The sequence below is a fragment of the Macrobrachium nipponense genome, chromosome 3 (genome assembly GCF_015104395.2).
Source record: "Macrobrachium nipponense isolate FS-2020 chromosome 3, ASM1510439v2, whole genome shotgun sequence".
Lineage (NCBI taxonomy): Eukaryota > Metazoa > Arthropoda > Malacostraca > Decapoda > Palaemonidae > Macrobrachium > Macrobrachium nipponense.
Genome location: NC_087202.1, coordinates 122,716,029 through 122,733,488, shown reverse-complemented (window position 1 = coordinate 122,733,488; position 17,460 = coordinate 122,716,029). Strand labels below are relative to the sequence as shown.

Genomic DNA, 17,460 nt, shown 5'->3' with positions numbered 1-17,460 from the left:
CAATTTTCAATCAGTTCTGTTAGTAACTTTCTTATATCTTCTCTTTCTTTTTTAATTAACCCATTACTCCATTGTGCTTCCTCTGTTGGCTTCCATATTTTATCTCCACGTTTGTGACCAAACTCTAAATGTAATTTCTTCATTGTGTTCTTAATTTCCCTCAGATTCATTCCCTTCCAAACCTTCAGTAATAATTCCTCTACCTTCCTCCTCCTTATAGAAACGAAACCCCCGCCGATAACGAAACGAAACCCCCGCCGATAATGGGGGGGGGGGGGGGGGGGGGGGGGGGGGGGGGGGGGTGGACTGCCTGTATATGGAGGTTTTACAAGAAAACATCTTGAATCTCAAGATCAGGCCCTTTAGTATAATCTGGAGCATTTTGCCAGTCAGGGAACGGACATTTGAAATTTTTAAAAAAATGCTAGATTGTACTTGCATGATTTAATGTATATATCTATTGACATTTACTTGTTAGGATCGATTTTCATGGTGGATTTTGTCGACTGACTTGGGAGGAATCAAGGTCAGTCTTCCTTTTCTGCTTCGTGATCTCATCCCTCAGGTTCGTGCACACCTGGCGGCAGGTTATCTGGGGGTACCCACCTTTATTCCTCATTTGCTTGGTGAGTGCATGTCCTTGGAATTGTGTCTTCCAATACTTATCCATTACTTATGGAGGCTGGGGTATGAGAAGTTGGTTCTTCCTCCTCCTCACTGCCATCTTGGCCATCTCCCACTGCCACCAAATCCTTGCAACTTTTTTTTTTTTTAACCTGACTCCAGCTGACACTAGAGAATTTTCCCTTTATGTTAAGACCAAAGGTTTGTTAGTTGAGAAAAACACAAATTGATTTAAAAATGTGTCATTTTATTATTAGCCTACTGCCTGTCATGCAAGGGATAGGATGATTTGACCTAAGGTTACCTACTCTCTATGGTTCTTCTTTTGTCTTTCATACTGTTCAAACTATTTTACGCTTAATGGAATCAGATGAATAAACTATGGTTTTACAATGAAACCTGTTTTTGTACAATCATTAATCTTAGACTTCTAGTTCCCTCCTCTTTTCCCCATACTTTTTGGCAGAAAGTTTGACATTGAAGAATACTACTTTTGTTCTTCCTGCCCAAACCAGTGGGTCACAAGCTAAGCATGCATTGTGGTATTTTAGCCACAATGATTTTTCAAACTGGGTACCGCAAGCTGTTTACAATGCGTAAGGCTATCTTATTATTAATGGGTTTGTAGGAAAAAATTATATTTTTGTTGATTATAAAATATATTTTGCACAGGGGTACTGATTCTAAATCTAATATTTAGGTTTATGTTTTTCAGATGATGAAACATCTTCAGTTGCATCAACTGATAGTGGTGCATCCACCAGAAGAAGAAAAAGGGAATCAGGAACATCATCAGCTACTCAGGAGACAGAAACGGAGGCGGAATTTCCAAGTCAGTCCTCGGTGCAAGATGATGACGAAAGAACCGACAATACTCCTTTTGTAAAATCAGAAGAAATTGAAGACCATAGTTACTCCAAACCTAAAGCTCAAGAAGGTAAAGCTGAAGTGAAGTTAGAAGTGAAAACGGAACATTTAGCCAAACTAGAGTGTCAAGATCTAAAGGAGGACTCTGATGAAATGGAATGTGAAGGCTACCCTACAGGAAACTATGATGAGGAAGAAGATGCCTACAGTCTTTTAAATGGTCGACCTTTGACTGTGGAGAAAGTCCCCCAAATATCCAAAAAGCCAAAACTGATAAGAACAAGACCATTGCTCAATGATGCAGAATCGAAATCTGAGAAGACTGAGGCAGAGTTGGAGGATGAGGCAGAGCTGGAGGAGAAAAAAGAAAATGAACAAGTGAAAGAAGCTGAGTCCCCCAAAGAAATGAAAGAGGAGGAGGAGGATGGTGATTGCGACGAAGCGGAGGAGGATGATGGGGATGATGATGATGATAATGATAATGATGAGGAGGAAGAAGTAACTATGCCTGCTGATGATGATGATGAGGAAGAAGAGGAAGATGAAGAGTTAGGCAGACTACAGTTGAGTACTACTGAAGGAGAAGATGCACAAGATGAAGATGATAAAGAAGAACAAGAAGATCAAACAATGAAGGGAAATGAAAGTGAGAGTGAGGAGGAGAAGGAAGAGGAAAATATATTGAAGCTGGGATTAAAAGACAGCTTATTATCAAGTGAGACCAAACTAAAGAAAGATGAAGGTGAATTGGAGAAGGAAAAAGATATTAGTGAAAGTGATGTAGCCATTGCTTGTCATAAAGAGGACATTAGTAATAGTAGTACTAGTAGTCACTGTGATAAAACCTTACAAGGTGATGACAGATTTTTGTCAAACAAACCAACAGGTCATGAACGGAAAGAGGGAAGCAGCCCAAAGAGTGTGGATGGACCAGAAAAGGAAAAGAGCTCCAAAGACTCCAGAAGTGATAGTGAAATGTGTGAAAAAGATACAAAGCAGGACATTAAGAGCAGTAGTGACAGGGACTTGCAAACTAGAACATTAGTGGAAAAAGTGACTGGATACCCTGGAATAGTTATTAAAAGGATAGTTGACACATCCAATAGCAAATCTTTAATAGAAGCTAGTGATAGACGTACTTTATCAAAGTTGGGAGACGATAGTTTTTCACACAAAGTAGAGAATAAGGGCAGTAATGAATTGGAGGTGAAAAGTAGTGATCAAGCAGAAATTAAAGATAAGAATACCGATAGTTTAAGTGAAAGTAGTAGTGTAAGTAATGAAAAAGATGGGGATGCTGAAAGGGAAAAGCTGCTGGAAACAGACAGTTTAAAGAATATCAACGAAACATCAGAGACCACCGATTGTGATGCCGGTCGTGCGAGCGATAAACCTCGCGATGCCGAGGTTTTGAGCGGCCAGGATGAAAGTGACGATGAAACCAGACTGCAGATAGATAAGGCTGACAGTGATGATGGTGACTGTGATAAGGAAAGGCCGAACGTGTTAAAAAATGTCACTCAACCAGAAAGCAATAAGGATGAGAGTGTGAGTGGTAAAGGCAAATGTTTGGATGGTAGAGAAAGTGAAAAGGTAGTAGTAAGTGAAAGAGACAGTGGGAGTAATAGTAATGAAAATGAACTTGAGAGAATTAAAAGGGAATTTGCCAGTAAGATGGGCATATCCATTACTGTGAAAGATAGTGACAAAAAGAGTTCCGCACAATCTAAGCAAAGTGAAGAGAAAATGGAAGTTGATGAAGCTTTGTCTAGAAAAGATAATGAAGACAAAGAAAAGGAGAGCATGGAAACTGAGAGTGAAAGTAAAGGTAGTACTTTGGAAAAGACAAAGGAAAGTGGTAAACAGCAGGAAGAGGAACCTTCCAGGAACACTCTCTATGATGCTGTTCAGTTAATGAAGAATATGGGAACTATAGCAATAACAAAATTAGAGAAGTCGTCCGAGCTTGAGTCACGACTGGAGAGTAGCATCGGCTTGTCTTTGGCCAGAGGCCAAACAAAATCAGATAGCAGTGATTCCAAAAAAGATGAAAGTGACCATTCTGTCAGGAATGAGGAGAGCGAGTCTCGTGTTACAAAGTCTTCTAGTAGTAATAAAAATATGGAACAGCAAATATCTGCATTAGGATGTAGTGTTAGTGTGACAAAGGCATTGGATAAAGATAGGGATAAAGAGAAAGAGAAAGAGAAGGAAAAGGATAGAGAGAAGGAAAAAGACAAGGAAAAGGAAAAAGTTAAAATGCCATCTGGTGTTGATACTACACGTCTAAGTCCTTCCATTTCTATTATAGCTGTAACTGGTGTCACTGAGCGGCATCGAGTTAAGACTACTATTGCTCCGCTCTCTGCTTCTAATCCAAATCGTAATTCACCCACACCCTCTGGGCAAAATGCTCCTAGGAGTTCTCCATCAGTTAATGCTCAAAATCATCATGAAAACTCATCATCATCTGGTCAGCCAAATAATCCGCCAAGAGTTTCATCTGCTTCATCTAGCAACTCGCCTCATACTGGTAATGCTGGAGGAATTCCACCTCCTCCCCCACTGTCCCATCCTCAGTCATCCCCCTCTAATAGTGCTTCGTCTAGAGGTGTGTTCGTTCCACCATCTGCTAGTAATCAGGTTTTAGGAATGGCAAATAATCGTGCACCTATCATAACTAGTCCTGGGTTGAGAATGATGTCAGCACCTGGTCCAGGGCCTGGCTTGATGTTCCCTAATCGGCTTCCAGGAATGCCTCCCACGAGACATTTACCTCCAGAAGCAGGGCCTCTTGCAACGCAGCTTCACAAACATTCACAGAAATTAGCTGAAGTCATGAGAGCCACTTTAGAGGATGTTCTTGGAGGTCTTGTAGGAACTGGTACTCCTGAAGCCCGGCTTGCTGCACTCCAGTTGGAGTTAGAGCGTACCAGTTGGAGACATCAGCAAGAACTAGCAGAAGTGCGACACAATGCAGACGTCATGCTGGTAGAAATGAGGGCTAACCTTGAGGCTGAAAAGCAAAGAGCAGTGGAGGAAGTGAAGAGACAAATGGAACAGCAGCTTGTTGAAGTCATGGAAGAAAACAGGATGGAGCGTCAGATGGTCGAGGAGGTTGGCTGAGGTCAAACGGCAGATGGAAGCAGAACGACAAAGAGCAGTGGAAGAGACTAAAAAGAAACAGTGGTGTGCAAATTGTGGGAAGGAAGCACTCTTCTTCTGTTGTTGGAACACTTCCTATTGTGACTACCCATGCCAGGTGAGTTATAAAACACTTAATTTAAAATCTTTTTTAGTTATAGCATATTTGGACGAATTTAGTTCTGACCATGGTGTAAATATGGCCCACAGAACTACTGAACACATGCTTCCAAACTCTTGTGTCGAGTGTAGCATAAAGATCTTTGTCGTGGAAAATATTTATGTTGAGTGTAGCAGAAAGATCTTTGGCATGGAAAATATTTTTAAGAAAACATTTTCAAGAAAGGCAATGAAAGGAAAACAAGCTTGGTACATTGTCCAAAATAAGCCAAGATTAAATATCTGTAGAATATTGGTACATCACTGCTTCCCATAAATTCACTTTTCATGGTTTAATGTTGGTCATGGTGTTATTTTGAAGAATGCTGTACTAGTCATTTTTTTCTATGTACAGAAGTGGAAAGCATAAAAAATAAATAGTCAAAATGATAAGTTATCTGTAGAGAACATCATTTGCTTGAATTCAGGAAATATCAAATTCTCAAAGGAATAAATATGTCAATGAAGAGGAGGATATAAAGACTTGCTAATTTTTGAGGGCTGTACAAAATAGATAATATAAATTACAAGAAGAATCTGAATTTAAAATTTAAGAATTAAAGTTGCACAATGATTACAAATTTAAAGTATCAAAACAAACGACTAAAAGGACAACTTGAAAAACGCAAAACAAAATAGATTTTTTTTTAAAATTCAAAGGTTAAGCAGAGCTGGACCAACCTATTCAGTGGCTATGTCAAGACTGGAGAGAAAAATAAAAAACTAAAGAGAGGTACAGTATGCCAGCAAAGTTTTGGCTGTTCACCAAGGGGACGAGTCGTTTGATCATCGACAATTCTAAAATTGTCAATTCATGGCTGTTGGGTGCTTGCCCTAAAACTGAAAATTCCATTTTCAATCGAATTTTTACATTTTCTAGAGTGATTTCTATTATTAGAAAACTCTGTGGTTGCAATTTTGCTGCCTGTCCTATAGCTTACTCCATGATGAGAGTCTTTGCATGCCTTCAGAAGCCTCCTGGTGGATTCAATAAAAGTTCCTAAATTACATTTAGGATATGTATAGTTATACACACACCCAGAGGACATATAAGGGCACAAATGGTCTTTGAACTTAAATAATGATCCAATAGTAATGGGATTAATGGGTATCAAGTGAACCTTAATAGCTCCAAACTTATTTTGGATATGTTATGAGAAGGTTTTTCTAAAAGTGTCATCAAATGAAAATGGAAACTCAGCATAAAAATTCAATTTAGGAACATTGTAAATTGTAGGTTTGAGGAAGAAGTACTTGTCTAGAAGCAGGCGGTGTATCTTAAAGACCAGTTCAGACGAGAAGCAGTTTTTTTAAATATTTGCATAAAAAGATTATCTCATCATGGAAAAAAAAAACAATCAGAAGTTATCATTAGAGCCCTGTGGAGGAGAGTAAAAACAAAATTAATTTTAAAGTTGAAAGAACAAAAACTATAAAATTTGACCCTAAGCTCGCAAACGTTCTTTTCCAGAAAATCGTGGTATTAAAAATATTGTTTCGTCTTAAAACGCCACGATTTTTAGGAAGAGAGTGTTTAGAAGCTTAGGGTTAAATTTTTATAATTTTTGGTCTTTTAACTTTAAAATTAATTCTGTTTTTACTATCCTCCACAGGGCTCTAACATTAACTTCTGATTGGTTTCTGTTCCAAGATGAGATCGTCTTTTTATGCAGTTATTTTAAAGAAAACCGCTTCCCGTCTGAACTGGTCTTTTAAGGTACTTCGCCTGCTTCTAGACAAGTAATTCTCCCACAAACCTACAATTTACAATGTTCCTAAAAGGTGACCTGCTGATTTGTATCATCTTCAAAGGCTTGTAAGAAGACTAGGGAGCAACCGTCATTTAATCACTGGGATAGCCCTGAGGACTCCTTGTTGGATAAACAATCACTAGAAGACCATCCCCTGGCTCCAGACTTCCTGTAAGGGTGCTTCTTCTTCAGTCAAGAAGTCGTCTTGTAGGGAATGAAAACAGTCTCCAGAGCATGCAGTGTTGGAGTTTCCTTTGGAAGTTTATCTGCCTTTAGGAACAGAGAATCCAGTGGTGCTCATACATAAAGTGCCACAGGAACTTCAGATAGAAGACTTGCCTTCTTTGGCGCCCGGGTATACTTGCGGCCTCTTTGGTGCCAAAGTACTCGCTGGCTACCGCACAACAGCTGCCTCAGTGATCCAGTATTTGGGCTCGAGCAGTGTCTCCGATTTCCTGACGAAGAATAGGAAGTAGGTACTCTTACAGCCTATGCCTCATTGTTGAGGTTTCTGCTGGCAACATTTCCAAATTTTTCATGCCAACAGCACCTTCCTCGTCTGCATCTGCCTTCTTATTGGAAGCCCATACGTCAGGTCACTCGAGACTATCTAAATTGGTACTCTTCTTCGGCGAAGAAGGCCTTATAAAGGGTTGAAGGATGGCTTGCAGAGAAGAGTGAACAAGGTAAAGCTACCTTCAGCTTCCCTCCTACCAGTATTTCCATGTCGAAGTACTGCTTTTATGTCAAGGAAGCTTCTTCCCAGGAAGTTTCTGCCTCCTCCTAGGGGGACTTCTCTGGGCTTATACAGTGAACCCCCCATATTCGCAGACTTTTTTTATCCGTTTCATAATAAAATGCACTTTTTGTGAGAAAACTTAAAAAATCCAGGTATAAACAATTTTAGTTGGTTTTTCTTCAGTTTTACCTAACAAAATAGGCAGTTGTTCATAATCGAAACAAACCTTTGGTCTTAACATTAGAATAATTCTAGCATCAAGCTGGAAACTGGAAGAATTAATAAAAAAACTTGTGTTCCAGGGACTATTGGCATCTGTACCAGGCCACGGGGTATTTTTGTTCCCATGATGCCCCAGGCGTCCCGTGACCTATCAGTTACTCTTCTACCGCCTTTAAGATAGGACGTGATTACTTTGTATCTGTTTAAAGTCGGTTTAGTTTGCCCATTTCATTCGTATTTTCCTTTTTCTTTCTCTGGGTAATCTCAGTGTGGGTGTGATCTGCTAGGTGTGTATATGTTGTGAGATATGGAGAATTTAGCTTCACCAAGGGAACTTTCTTCGGGATCTCGCAAGAAACAAAGGAAATGCCCTGGAGTGAGTAGATTTCCTTGTTCAAGATTTTTAACATCTGTGTCTATGGATCCTCATCCAACGTGTAGTAGGTGCAGAGAAAACGTATGTACTATTACTAATCCTTGTTCAGTTTGTCGTGGTTGGTCGGTTGAACAATGGATGAAGTTTTATGGAAATGCCAGTCAAAAGAAAAAAAAGGAGACACCGCCATCTTTGGATGACCAAGCGTCTTCAGCTTCTTTTGTATTGGTGATACATCAGACTGCTCCGTATATTTCGCCATCTGGTTTTGATGTTTCCCAAACCCCTTCTATTTCTTCTAACAATTTGTTATCGGAAACTCCAGGAGGGGTTTTGGGTAATTTTATGCATAATTACACTCCGTCATTCCCGACAGGGAGAGGGGGAGCATCGCCATCTTTGTCCCAGAATTTAGCCCCTGATGCGCAGAGGATGGAAGGAATGTGGTTGGGGTTAGGCCTATCAGGCGTACCAACCTTGGAGGGGTTGCTATTACACTATGTGGTGTCACGCTTCCTCCCAGGCCTGCTGACTATGAATGTTCCACATCCCCCTGGCCTGCAATTTATGGGAGCAAGTGCTACAGCAGTGACAACATCATCGATGTTTCCGGCGATGCAGAACTTGGGAACAGTTTTTGCAGCACACACAGGGATACCAGCAGTAGCCGCTCAGTCTCTCCCTTTCTAAGACGTGGTGACGTCACAACTGACATCACACATGGGCATGGTGGCTGCCGCCATGGTGTCACAGGCCCTACTGCTTCTTCTTCTCCTCCCACTTACCGGTTGTTGCCACCGGAGACGAATACGCTTTCAGACTCATCGCTACACACAGTCATGAAGAAATTACAAGCTTTAGAGGACAAAATAGATAAGAAAGACAAGAAGAAAAGATGTGAATCGTCTTCTTCTTCGTCTTCTTCCTCTAGTTCAACATATTGCAAAACTTGATGACGTCACTGCATGTACCGGTCAAGCGTTGGAGGATAAGGGACTTTAGCTGGTCCTCGTACCAAGAGGAGAAGATTAAATTCTTCTTCATCTTCAAGCCAGGACTGTCACATCCCTGTCAGCAACAAAGTGAAGAAGGCAGTGGCTAGTAAAGTTAACGATAATGACCGCCGTCATTTACATGCTCCAAACAGACGAAAGCGTTGATGGCCATTGGAATGGCAGCCACAGCAGAGATGCCAACAGTGAGGACAAAGCGGTTAGTAGAGACCCCACTGCCACTGGGGAAATCAACAATGAATGGGGATCATTCGATGAAGAAAACATAAGGAACGTCTCTATTACAGTTCTCTCTTGTAAAACCTTTTAAAATAAGAAGGATGGATGAAAAAGCTCCCATTAAAAGGTCAAATAATAAAGAGTTGGTAACCTCTCCCCCCTGTATACACTGATGGAAGGCGCTGTTCGCCTCGATGATAGATCAAGGTCAGCTTCCGCGCAGCTGTCAGAGATGATAGTCCAATGACCTTGGATAATATTAATGGAGATAAAGTCCAATAACCTTGGATAATATTAATGGAGATAGAGAGGAGATTAGTAGTTAGGTTTCGCGAGAACCATCATCTTGGAGGAATAGACATAGTTCTTGCTGTAGATCCGCGTGCATAGAAGCAGTTAGGCGGTCACATTCTCCTAATGGCTATTCAAGATCGAGCTAACGTCGGCCGTCGGAGATCAAAGATGCTGCGGTTGTAGGGTCAGATGGCCATGACACACCCGAACGTTTGGCAGAGGATAGGGGTGAACTAACTTCTCCTGTAGCCGAACAGAATATGTTGGAATTGGAGGAAGGGGAAAACCAGGAGTTTCTGGTTTTGTATGCGGAAGTGTTGACTTGATTCGCCAATTCAGTAGTCTTTCAAGGAGGCTGGAGACGCCTGCCAGTATATTTCCTCCTGGGAATCAACATGCTATTAGAACTGAGAAAGGATACGAAGGTGTCGTATAAATTACCTTGCTCAAGTCGTGCGGAGTCTATTTTACAGCATGTCAATGCACGGATTGCTGGAAGGGATGATTCATTAAGATCAAATAGATCATTTAAGTTCATTTCTCTCCCACCATACTAAGACATAGGACATATTATGTGGAAGGAAAGGTATGCGACACCTAAGGTTCCATTACTATCAAGACAAATCAACCCAGATGTAGTAAGGTTAAAACCTGGATTAACCTTGGATCAAGTTAAGATGGAATGCCTGTCGATGACTTGTCAAGAGGCTGCTACATTGGAAGCAACAACTTCTATCTTTAAGACTGCTTCTTGGTTAGACCTTTGGTCAACAGCAGTAGCAAAAATTACATCCTCTGAATCAACAAGGAAATTAGTGGATGAGACAATGTTTTTCAGATTGTTCCAATTTGGTTTAAAAGCAATTGCATACTTGACAAATTTGAGTGCCAATGTGTGGACTAATATCCTATTGATGATTAAGCTACACTATTGATTTGTATTCCCTATTAGAAATTCGAAATGGGGATATCTTAGAGTCGCAATTGCTGTTGCCAAAGGGTATCTAGAGCTGCTATAGATAGAAGAAGAATGGACACTAACAAACAGATTAGTCCAGCAGGCAGTTAAGAAAGCATCTGGAAGCCAGGCTAATTCTAATGAGGTAAGGCAACATCAACAATTACCTCAAAAGAGACCAGTGAGACATAATAACTCTAATAGATCAACAAGACCGACCCTCTTCCCCAAAGAAGAAGTTAGCTCATTGGCCCTTTCACAATAGACCCAACAGAAGAAGGGGTATTAGGGGCAGGGGGAGAGGTTTGAGATGATAGGATGGGCACCTCTCACCACTCAGTCACACCAGTGGGGGAGATGCCTGGCAAATCATTGAAAGTGAGGCAGGAATTTGGAGCGGAGCAGTGGGTGGTGGATGTTCTCGGAGTCAGATATCTGATTCCATTCAAGTGACCCCACCCCATGACAGAACAATCATTACCACACCTCTCCTATGCTCAGGAATCTCAGAAATCTCTTATTCGTGAAGAGGAAGTGAAGATGATGATGGAGAAGGGAGCTGAAGAACAGTATCACTTCCGCTCAAGGGGGTTTTACAGCCGTATTTTCCTTGTTCCCAAAGCCAATGGAGATTGGAGGACAGTTATAGATCTTTCAACATTGAATCTGTTTATAAGGAAACCCAGATTCAAATTGGAGACCCCAAAGACAGTTCTAGCTGTAGTCAGTCAGGGACAAGGATTTTATGCTGACAATAGACTTGCAGGACGCATACTTGAGATCCAATCCATCAGTCTTCCAGGAAATTTCTCCGCTTCAGTGTTGTGGAGAAAGTTTTCCAATTCAGAGTCCTGTGCTTTGGATTGACGTCTCCCCAAGGTTTTTACAAGGATATCACTCTCGTGTCGACATGGGCGCATGCTGAGGGGATCAGGCTAATAAGATACCTAGACGGCTGGCTGGTGATAGCAAAGTCCAGAGAAAAATTACCTCGAGACAGGGACACCCTTCTGCAGTTTTATCACAGCCTAGGCATTGTGATAAATCAGAAGTCAAGTTTGGATCCCAGTCAGAGGCTGGTGTATCTGGGTATGATTATAGACACAGTAATAGCCAGTGTTCCTAGCAAGACCAGAGGGTAGAGAAATGCAAAACAAGTGGTGAATGCCATTCTGGGAAAACAAGCACAGCCAGCAAAACAGTGGCAAGTAGTTCTGGGTGAATACTAAGTTCCTTGGAGAAGCTGATCCCATGGAGAAGCTGATGCCACATGGGAGACTACTCCTTCGATCATTACAATGGAGGATGAAGGAGTTTTGGTCACAACTGTAGATCACCCATACGAGCAAATTCCCTTGTAGACAGAGGTTAGGAAAGACCTACAGTGGTGGTTGCAGGACAAAAATCTGACAGTGGGAATTCCCCTTCACCAACCCTCTCCAGATCTCCTGCTGTTCTCGGATACGTCACTCGAAGGTTGGGGAGTGCTCATGGAGGAGCTGATGATTTCGGGGAAATGGAATCGCAAGGACAGAGAACTCCAGCAGTTCAACTTCATCAGTGGGCTGTAGAGAAACTTAGTAGACATCAGGGCCAGAGTTATTATTCCCCAGGAAAGAGAAACATAGTTGTCGACAAATTCGAGCCACGGGGACCAGATTCTTGGAATAGAGTGGTCCTTGCATCAGCAGGTAGTGGACAGAATGTTCATCTTGTGGGAAAGGCAATTATAGACCTATTCTCAACCAGGTACAACAAAAAGTTAGAAGTGTATTGTTCAGTAGTCCCGGACGCAAAGGCAGCAGCAGAAGATGCCCTACAACACCCATGGGACAATCTGGATGTCGACATTCCCTCCCCCTTTTGCCTAATCCGTCAGGTTCTGAACAAGGTGATGCGGTCTCAGAACCTCAAGATGACTAGTAGCCCCATTGTGGCCGAAGACAGAATGGTTTAGACCTGTTGGAACTTCTAATAGATGTGTCAAGAGAGTTACCTCCATTGAACAACCTACTGTGTCAACCACATGTGGAGAGGTACCACCAGTCGGTGCAGTCCCTATCACTTCACGTGTGGAGACTGTGAAGTACAGTGGTCCCTCCGTATTCACAGGGGATGCGTACCACTCTCCTTGTGAATAGTTAAAACCCGCGAATAGTTGGAACCCCCTATAAAAATGCTGAAAACAGCCTATTTTGTTAGTTAAAACTCAAGAAAAACCCACTGAAAATTGTTATACTTGGTTTTTTAATAATTTTATCACAAAAAGTGCATTTATGATGAAATTGATAAAAAAAAAAACCAGGAACGTGTGGATATTTCCCATAAAAAAATACTGCTAATATGCGAATTTCCTGCGAATAATGTGGAGAAACGTTCCTGAGAAATCCGTGAATGTGTGAATCCGCGAATCCTACGAGCGAGAGGTTTTTCTCAGAAAGCAGCAACACAGATGGCAAGAAATATCAGGTCATTGGGAGTTGTGTACCAAGGAAAATGGTCCGTGTACTGTGATTGGTGTCATAGAGGGAACTTGTCTCCACTCAGAACCACTATTCAACAGTTAAGGGACTTTGTTATATCAGAACAGAAAGACATAAAGTCAGTATCTGCTGTAAAGAGATACAGGGCTGCTCTAGCTTTGGTTCTGCGAATGGAAGGTTTGGACATTACTTCTTCATAGGAAATGGCTATATTAATAAAGAGTTCTGAGCAGTCCTCTTCCCCGAAGGAACTAAAAGCCCCAGATTGGGATTTAACCATGGTACTGGTTAGCCTTACAAAACGCCCATACGAGCCATTTGACAGTCCACAGATAGAAGCTTGACCCTGAAGGCAGTCTTCCTATTGGCTCTAGCCTCAACCAAAAGGGTAGGAGAGCTGCATGGTCTGTCATATCTGGTGAAGCATTCGAGAGGTTGAAAGTCTATGGTCTTCGAATTTATCCCAGAATTCGTAGCCAAAACTAAAAACCCATCAGTAGTGGGTGGCAGATTTGACTCCTTTTCGGTACCTTCTCTGGAAGATTTTGTGGATAATGATCATGAAGAAATGCTGTTGTGCCCTGTAAGAGTACTACAAGCATACTTAAGAAGAACGCGGCATCTCAGGCCGGGATGCTGAAGGCTTTTTGTGAGTACAGGACGGAACAAGAAGGAAGGTCCTGGAATAAATCTCGTTTTTTGGTTGAGAGAAATGATCAGGAATGAGTACATGACAGGAGGCAGAGGGTCAAATAGTCTGGAGAGAGCTAGAGCTCATGACATTAAGGGCTGGAGTGCTTCTTTGGCATTCACAAAAAATATGTCTGTAGAGAGGATTTAGAAAGCTGGTGTTTGGCAATACCAAACAACTTTCTTTCACTTCTTTTTATTTAAAAGATTTTGCCCATAGATCCTTGGACACTTTCCTTGGGTCCAATGGTGGCTGCCCAACAAGTAGTGTAGCTCATCCAGTACCCCTGGCAGGTCAGTTAGAGTGTAGTCTAAGATGAAGATAAGAAAGTAGAATGAATGAGATAACTGGTCTTCCTTCTTTACCACTTTTTCTAGCTACTCCTTTACCTATGGGCAGTAAGAGGGAGAGTGCCATTATGAGCTGGAACAGACTAGATACAGGTGAGGGAGACAGCCATATTACAGTATGGCTGTCTCCCTCACCTGATAATCTAGAGCATAGGACACTTTTTAGTAGCAACACACTCCTCTCAGTAATAGTAAGAGAGGGGTGATAATAGATCTATGTACAAGGACTGGAGTTGCTTATGAGAACTGATAGCTCTCAACTTTCCGTAATGCAATAAGCTATGGCATTGTATGAAACACCCAGAGAGGGAAACCAATAGTTTCTCATATATCTTTGGTTCAGAGGTCCATTGTCTTAGAATACATCTATTCGGAAATGGATGAGTATATCTTAGTTTAACCAGACCACTGAGCTGATTAACAGCTCTCCTAGGGCTGGCCCGAAGGCTTAGATATATTCTTACATGACTAGGAACCAATTGGTTACCTAGCAACGGGACCTACAGCTTATTGTGGGATCCGAACCACATTGTATTGAGGAATGAATTTCTGTCACCAGAAATAAATTCCTCTGGTACCGTGTTGGCTGAGCCGAGAATCGAACTTCAGACCACCAGATTGGTAGCCGAGCGCGAAATGCAACTGGCCAACATGGAACTTCGGAAATGGATAAAGGTGGCAAACTCCCAGTTAGTTAATGGCTTACCTCCCACCAATAAGTAAGTCTATCCTAATGTTAAGACCGAAGGTTTGTTTCGTATATGAACAAGACAGAATTTTAATTGAATTGTATTTTTCATAACTAACAAATCTGAGGTCTTAACATATAAGGCCCACCTGGAACCATCCCTCTGACAGTCTAAACTGGGTTGGAATAGTAACTGATAGGTCACGGGACGCCAGGGGCATTCTGGGAACTACAATACCTCGTGACCTGGTACAGATGCCAATAGTCCCTGGATCACACAAGTTCTACCGGTTTCCAACTTGGCGCTAGTATAATCCTAATGTTAAGACCTCAGGTTTGTTAGTTATAAAAAATTTGGTACGCGCCCCCTGCGAATATGCAGGGGGTGGATAGGGAACATTGTAGACTTGACTAGGTCAGACTTCAATTCGGCTAAAATTATGTTTTCGGCTTCTGAGTTAGCTCATCCCCTTAAAAATATATTTAAGCTGTTTGAAATTATGAGCTTTTTGGACTGGTTGGTGGGCTGTCTGGCTTGAAAAATTAAGGACTGCACAATATTACCACAGAATTTCCTGTCAGACTGGCTGGGAGTACTTTCCTGCATTGATGGGGTCATCAGGGATAGTTCCTAAGAATTAACTTCTTTTTATGCTCAGGGAATCCTAAAGAAAAGAGATTTGGTAATCATTTATGTCCTAGGGTGTAATGCCTGTTCAGCTTTACTTTTCTGTTGGATTGTATGCATCTGTTTCCACAAGAAACAGTTCTGGGCATTGCCTCTGATTTGCAGAAGAAAAGCACTCAAAATCGTATCTCAATCTTCTAGGCATCCAAAGGAATCAGCTGTGTTTGTTACCAGGTCAGCAGAGCCACCTCAGACTCATCTTTTCAGAGCAACAGACAGAGGGTGAGCTATAGACCAAGATTTAACACCTGTTTTACATCACGAAGTATTAAAAAGTCCTCTATCAGATCTTCAGCTAGGGAATGAAGACAATTTCCTCCGTACTCTGGTAGGTGCAAGACTCCTCCATTTTTGGGAGTGCTTGGAGAAGAGGGGTGCAAAAGTCTGAATTATAAATGTCCTGAAAGAAGGTTATACCATGCCTGTCATTCAGATGCCTCCTTTAATCAGCATGCCCATCACATTGACAGCTTACTCGCCAGGCTCAAAGTTTTGTAGCCCTATCACAAGAAGTCATATCTCTCATAGAGAAAGAGGCAATAGAGTTGGTCAAGGACATTTATTCTCCAGGGTTTTGCAACAGGCTGTTTGTGGCTCACAAACTGTCAGGAGGCTGGAGCCCTGTACAGCCAGTCCCTGGTTATCAGTGGGGGTACTGTTCCCGGGCGTTCCCGGGGGTGTGCTGATAATTGAACACTGCCATTAACCAAAACTCGGCTGTTTATTGTGCCGATAACCGGAACATGGCCTGTTATGGTGCCATAAATCGCCACTTTTAGGGCACTAGACAAACCCCATAAAACCGGATCACAGATAATGGAGTCCACCGATAACTGGGGACTGCCTGTGCTAGATGTAAGTTCTTTGAACGTATTTGTCCAAAGGACAAAATTTAAAATGGAACAGAGATGCAGGATGCATACTTCCATGTCCCAATCCACCCGAACTCGAGAAGGTCTCAGGTTTGTTTTCAAGGGCAAGGTTTGTCAGTTCCGTGCCCTGTGGTTTGTGCTGTCGACAGCCCCACAAGTATTTACCAGAGTCCTTGCACCCTTTGCAAAGTGGCTCCATCTAGTGGGATCAAAAAATCTCCCTTTACCTTGAAAATTAGCTCCTATGGTCCAGAACGAAGGAACTGTGTGTGGAGGATCTACGAAGAACTTCTTTTGGCTCAGGAGTTGGGCATTCTCATAAATGTTCAAAAGTTGCAACTATCTCCTTCTCAGGAGATTTAATATCTTGGGATGAGGATAGACTCTTGAGCTTTTTGGGCTTTCCCAGTCCAGAAGAGGAAAGTGAACAAGACCTTGACTCTCAGCGAATGTTGCGGCAAACAGGTGGATGAGCCTCCTGGACACCCAATCTTCTGTGGAACAGTTTGTCTGCCTGGGGAGACTTGACATGAGACCAATAAAATTTTACTTGAAAGCCAGGTGGAACAGAAAGAAATTCCCCAGTTTGTTCATGTCCCTGATAATCACGGCGATAAAGAAGAACATTTAGTGGTTGAACTGCAGAAGGAGGCTATCAGAAGGAAAGTTTCTCAGAAAAGGAAAGTTTATTTTCTTTCTGAACCCCAGCCTAGAATGCTTATCAGACATATTGGATCTAGGCTGGGGAGCTCTTCTAGGGAGCAAAGAAGTCTCCGGGACATGGTTCATACATCAGGAAACTTGGCATAAAAAATGTCAAAGAATTAAAGGCAATTCATTTCGGCCTTCAATTCTTACAGTCAGAGGTATGCAGCAAGACAGTGACAGTCCACACTGACAATACAACCGCACTATCATACATAAAGAATCAAGGGGGAACCCACTCCTTCTCTCTATACTAGACGGTGGAGGAACTCATATGGTTGAACCAAAATGGTACGAAGGTAGCGATGCAAAGATAGTAACATGCTTCATTCAAGGTAAGCTCAATGTACTGAGGGACAAATTAAGCCACCAGTGACAGGTTCTCCCTACGGAATGGACCCTGGGCCCTCTAGTATGCCTAGACCTCTGGAAGTTGTGGGGAAAGCTAGTACTGGACCTTTTCACAACTTCCAGAGACAGTCGTCTCCTATCGCACTGCTCTCCAGTACCAGATCCTCTAGCATGGCCAACATATGCTATGTGAGGCATGGACAAAAAGATCTTTGTGTGTTTCCCCTGTTCAGTATGATCAGACAGTTGCTGAACAAATTTTGGAC

The 17,460-nt window shown here is 42.0% G+C and overlaps 1 protein-coding gene across 1 annotated transcript in view; it reads left to right on the top strand.

Moving 5' to 3' along the window:
- The window catches only part of LOC135222019 (MYND-type zinc finger-containing chromatin reader ZMYND8-like), an 87,467-nt gene that overhangs the window by 57,053 nt on the left and 12,954 nt on the right, over nucleotides 1–17,460 (top strand). Inside the window, 2 exon segments of the mRNA XM_064260145.1 lie at nucleotides 1,340–4,605; nucleotides 4,607–4,753. Coding sequence (XP_064116215.1) covers nucleotides 1,340–4,605; nucleotides 4,607–4,753 — 3,413 coding nt within the window.